The 6,000-nt window shown below is 34.9% G+C and overlaps 1 protein-coding gene across 1 annotated transcript; it reads left to right on the top strand.

Moving 5' to 3' along the window:
- The first annotated feature begins 2,615 nt into the window (after positions 1-2,615).
- LOC109006726 (trihelix transcription factor ASR3-like) lies at positions 2,616-5,585 on the top strand. The gene is made up of 3 exons (XM_018986104.2): positions 2,616-3,542; positions 3,867-3,908; positions 4,902-5,585. Exons 1-3 carry the CDS (start codon positions 2,852-2,854, stop codon positions 5,192-5,194), a joined length of 1,026 nt encoding a protein of 341 aa, XP_018841649.2. The 5' UTR covers positions 2,616-2,851; the 3' UTR covers positions 5,195-5,585.
- The last annotated feature ends 415 nt before the right edge of the window (positions 5,586-6,000 follow it).

The following is a 6,000-nucleotide window of genomic DNA, read 5'->3' as shown; positions in this document are numbered from 1 at the left end:
AAATTAATCGTGAAAGACAATTTAGTCTCTGTCTAATTGTCTGCCACTAAAGTTGTACCGAAGCTGGAGTAGATGATTGGAGTGAGGCAAAACAAGATCATGCGTCTCCATAAAGGAAAACCCCAATCTTCAGATATATACCTTGGAAAAGGTATTTTCATAACCATTACTTAAAATAAATATTTTAATAAAATAATAATATTTTTTATAAATTTTTTTATAAAATAATTTATATAGAGATGAGATGAGTTGAGATAAAAATTAAAAATTAAATAAAATATTATTATAATCTTATTTTTTAATATTATTATTATTTTAAAATTTAAAAAAATTAAATTATTTATTATATTTTATATAAAAATTTATAAAAATTATAAGCCGAACTAAGCCGAATTTCACGGGGGAGTATATATACTGCCCATTAATGATGCATACAACCAAACAAAAATTTTATGTATAATTATTTTTATATACTTTTCTGTGCATAAATATATGTGACTAATTACGTTATTTTTTAATATAAAATAACTATTGAGTCCAGTCAAAATATAAAAATAAAAAATAAAAAATTTATAACTAAAGCAACGATCATCTGTGTTGTACGGCCACTGTAGTGTTTTTTTTTTTCCTCTTTAATCTTCATTATGGATAATATGACCCAAAGATCGTAGTATTTTTCAAGAAAATAGATGGTAGTTAAAAAGATTGTATCATGACCCTTATAACACTGATCTATCCCTTTGTCGAGGGTTTCACTGTTTTTAAACTTGTCATGCAATTTTTTTTTCCTTAACTATTTTAAAGTAATTATTTCTAATTGAATTTCCAAAAACTTTTGTGACCAGCTAAAACTAATCAAATTATGGTATGATATACCCGATTTCATGAAAGAAGCAAATCCAAATTGTATAGACACAAGGTTGAGTATCCATCGACTAACAAATATAGTCGTCATTGGTTAAAATGCAACCCAGGTTGAGTTTGAATAGTAGGGTATTCTAATATATTTTGTGAATAGTAATAAAAAATAATTATAGAATATTAAATAATAATAAAAAATAAGTAAAAAGTAATAATAAAATAATAAATAATACTTAAGAATACCTCAGTACCCAAATTAGACCTAAATTAATATGTTATTTCTTTGTAATAACAAAATGCGAGAGTAAAGTAATAAAATCACGAGTTCTAATCTTTACGTATATCTTTGTATTAATAAAATAACAAGAGGGCTGTGAATTTAATTATCACAAACTTAGATCTAGTTTGGATAGTAAGTTGAGATGAAAGTTGAATAAAATATTATTATAATATTTTTTTAAAATATTTTTTTTGTTTTATGATTTAAAAAAATTGAATTGTTTATTGTATTTTGTTTAAAAATTTAAAAAAATTATAATGATTAGATGAGATGAGTTAAGATAATTTCACGGTTCATACCAAACCTAGAAATGTCGGGATGTAGGCATCTATTTCGGTCCCAACTAGCTCACAAGGAGAATATGACCCATTACTAACTCCTCGGGTTATAGCCCCCAATAACACAAGTGCTTCCAAACCCTTATTTTGTAAACTTTCGATTATACGAATAATTAAACTTTGGGCATGCCATTAATTAGAAGTTGAGAGAGAGAGACAGAGAGCACCCAAAAGGAAAGGCAGAGAATTGTGCCTTGGGATGTTGATGTTTGATATGTAGGGGGGGAAGCTGTGGTACCCTCATTCGGTAATATGGCCAAAGTCCTAACAAGAACAAAGAAAAAAAAAAAGTGGCTTTAATTGATAGGACCGTCCATAAGCATTGGCCATTAATTAAAAAGATTAGAGCAAATGATTCAATGAGACAGATAAAGACTTGTTAAGAGGGGTTGAGAAGGAAAGCAAACAAACTTAGACAAATTTTTTACTAAGTGGTAGGTTAGGATGCCCTTGTCAACTTGTTTAGTCTACCCCTACGGTTTATGACGATTAACCACAATTTTGGGTAATTTGGAGGACCAATAAATTACTACTTGTGATGATCCTTTGAATATTCGCATCCCTGTGTTTCACTACAACAATCTTTAAATAAAAAATAAATATATTAAATGCTCGTTTGGATTTAGATGATGATTCATCTCATCTAATCATTACAATTTTTTCAAACTCCCATACAAAATATAATAAAAAATTTAACTTTTTCAAATCTCAATTCAACTTTTTTCAAATTTTAAAATAATAATAATTCAAATATTATTATTTGAACATTTCAAAATTCAAATATGTACAATCTCAATAGAAATTAAGTCTAAAAAGATAGACAAAAAGAGTATCTTGATACCATATTATGCAAAAAGAAAATGACATTATTGGTTTGGGGCTTAAGAAAGGTAATAATTAGGATGTTAAATTGCCCTTAAATATTATGATCTCCAAATGGAGGAAGTAACGCTTTTGTTAAAGAAAGTAAATTACTAAATTCCAATTAAATTGAGAATTAAAGAAAATGACCCTAATAAAATAATAATACAAAAAATGCCCCTAATAAGGAGTTAAGGGTCAATAGCTGAAAAATATTAAGCCTCTAAAAAAATAAAAATAAAACCCCTCTTTTATGTTTTTCTCTCCCTCTCAACTCTCGGCTTCCCACTATTTCTTTCCGCATTTCCAGTCTCTCTCTCTTTCACAAGTGTCTCTCGAGTCCTCGGTTGTCGACGATGAACTCACTGCCCTCTCCTTTAAACGCCGTAACGGGCCCTACTCATAACGCCGTTATTTTCTAACAGATTCGTTTACTTAAGCCACGTGTCTTCAACAACTATTTTTATTTTTTATTTTTATTTTATTTTGTTTGGGTTTATGTGTATCTATAATGGCTTCGGAGACGCAACTAATAAGCCTCGCTCAGTATGGCGTTGACGGCGAGACAGACGGCGCCAGAAACGGCGTTCAGGCCAGGCCAACGTCCGTCGACGGCGACAAAACACCGCGACTCCCCCGGTGGACGAGGCAGGAGATTCTGGTGCTCATACAGGGAAAGCGGGTCGTGGAGACCCGGGGGAGTGGGAGGAGCGCAGGGTTGCCGTTCGGGTCGGGCCTTGTGGAGCCCAAGTGGGCCTCGGTCTCGTCGTATTGTAAGCGACATGGGGTGAACCGAGGACCAATCCAGTGCCGTAAAAGGTGGAGTAATCTGGCCGGAGACTATAAGAAAATTAGGGAATGGGAGTCTCAGGCGAAGGAGGGAACGGAGTCGTTTTGGGTGATGAGGAACGATTTGAGGAGGGAGAGGAAGTTGCCTGGGTTTTTTGACAAGGAGGTTTATGATATATTGGAATCCGGGTCGGGCGTGGCTCCGGAGACTCCCGCTACCGCTTTGGCTCTTGCTCCGGTCCCGACTCCAGGTCATGTGGCCGAGGACGCAGATGAGGCAGGCGGCTTGTTTGACAGTCAGCGGAGCGCCGTTGCGGATGATGGGTTGTTCTCAGATTTCGAACAGGAGGATTCCGGTCGGAGTTCCGAGAAGGCGATGGAGGTTTCAATTCCTGCTCCTATGCCAATTTCAGGTAAGTTGAAGTTTACATTAACTTGGGGTGACATGAATTTCGATTGAATTTTTAGAACCAATCTTTTTTTCTTTTCCGGTTCAAAAAATTGTATGTTTCTGAGGCTAGGCTTTCTAAAATGGAGACAGTTGTCAGTTCTTGAAAAACAGAAAACTTTTTGTCTCTCTAATCTCTCTATTTTCTTTTCGTTATGCTTCTATGGGTAGTTTGTGCATTGGGATTAATTCTCACAAACAACAATGGATTTGAAGAAATGCTTAACTGTCTTGGAAATACTTTTGCTGATAATTTGCACTGGTTTTTCGTCTCCTTTTTGTTTGACAGAGAAGCATTATCAACCGGTATTACGAGGCTCTCATGGTCAAGGTAACAAAAAAAAAAAAAGATCTTTAGTAGTTGATACGTGCGACTTTCTAGATCATACTCCTGTCTAGCTCTGATTCATACGCCATTTGGCTTTTATTTGCCTACCTTCAAAGTCCCCAAATTCACAAAACATAGGATTATGTTTTAAACCGAGTGTTTTAGTTATTTATTAGCAGCCTGTTTTACTTGAGAAAATAATAATCAGATGAGTAAAGCACAGCGCATGTTGCAAACTGAAAATTGAAGCAATGAGGTGGACATTGGGTTCTGAAGCGTAAGTCTGATGAACAGGTCACAAGCTTTTGTGCTGGTTGGCGTGATAAAATCTCTAAATACCATGGTTTTGGGCAAATTGCCATGCTCACGTTGGATTTAAATCATGTAATGGAGGTCTGTTTACTTAAGAATTGAGGGTTGACTCTGTTGAAGTTGGTGCCTTTTAGAAGTAGCTGAAACCCATAACCCCACAAGTGGCACCCATTTTCAGGATATCGACCAGCAATCAGGTTTTAAACTTCTACAGAGTCTATATTTATCCCAAAAAAAAACTTCTACAGAGACTAACCTATTATCAAGTCCTACGCCTAAAGGAATAATAGTCTGAGGTAGACATTTTCTTAAAAGGTAATATAGGCGCACAATGGTTTCCTTTGGCCAGATAGAGATTGGCCCTGAGTGACTTTTATCAGATATGTGATCTTCTTTTGCTTTCCCAGTTCACCCTCTTGTGAGATTTGGGGAAATTGGGGATGTCATCTTCCTCTCTAACTTGTGGCTGAAAACCTGCTATATTGTTCGACTGGCCATGTGTATGACACCACTTTTGTGGATCTTGGGTGTGTCAATTACTTCCATATATATGATAACCGTTTCAAGAGTAGTAGCGGGGCTCTTCTTGCTTGTATATCCTAGTTACATATCTTTTGCAGTGCCGAATTCGTGGACAAATTGAAGTAGAACTATATATTGTTCAGACACTTTTTTTGTCTGCAGGAACCACAAATGAGAAACAGCCTGCCTCAAATCCTGAGATAGGATCCACTTCTCTAGAGGACCGGAAGCGGAAAAGGGTTGCAGCTGAAGAAGAGGACGAGGAAACAGTTAGTCTGCAGAATCAGCTTACTGATGTTCTGGAAAGGAATGGACAAATGCTGACTGCTCAACTTGAAGCTCAGAATGAAAATTTCCACCTGGATCGTGAACAGCGGAAAGATGATGTTAATAGCTTGATTGGTGTCCTCAATAAACTTTCAGATGCTTTAGCAAGAATTGCAGACAAGTTGTAGCCAAGGGGGAATCCGAATACGCTGTACATAATGATGGTTCTGTCCCACACCCATAGATCATAGAGGAGGCAGAAGAAACCGATCGGAAGTTTCAATCATTTATCTCGAGATCGCATTCAATGTGCCATTCAAAATATGGTTTTCTTTTTCTTGATTTTTCTTTCCTTTCTTTATAAGTTTTCTTTATTTTCCAATTATAGGTTCCATACAAATATATGGATTATAGATTAAGATTGCATTTAGATGTTGAGCTGAGTTAAGTTCTTTATGAATAGTAGTAAGTTGAGATGGTAGAGTACGTTTTGTGGGGCTCATTTAAGACGTGTGTAGATGTTAAAATGAGTTTAGATATATTTATGAAAATTTGAAAAAGATTGTGGATCGCACGTGGAAAGAGGTGTTAAATTGAAAAAGGTTGTGGGTCTTACGTGTAAAAGAATTTTGAGTTAAGATGAGTTGAATAATTTGAGAGTTGGATATTTGAATGTCAAACTAATTTCAACTTAGTTCAGTCCAACGACCAAACGGGACCTAAATTTTAGAGATTATCACATTTATGCTTTGTTTCTGTCATACACCTCCAGTTTTATATAGATATGTATGTATCAGCGGCTGTACAGTTTCTGGTTCATATCTAGAGCAATCACAATGGTTTATCCATTTCACATGACTACCCAATAGTTCAAATAATGATCTCTAGCAGCTTATTTAAAGTACATGCAAAATATATTTGAGTTGAATTGATTCTTTACATTTAGATAAAATACTATTCATTTATGTAAAAAAAAGTTTGTCATTCTTTTTCA

Source organism: Juglans regia, chromosome 16, assembly GCF_001411555.2.
Source record: "Juglans regia cultivar Chandler chromosome 16, Walnut 2.0, whole genome shotgun sequence".
Lineage (NCBI taxonomy): Eukaryota > Viridiplantae > Streptophyta > Magnoliopsida > Fagales > Juglandaceae > Juglans > Juglans regia.
The sequence above is the reverse complement of the archived record's forward strand: the minus strand, read 5'-3'. Positions and strand labels throughout refer to the sequence as shown.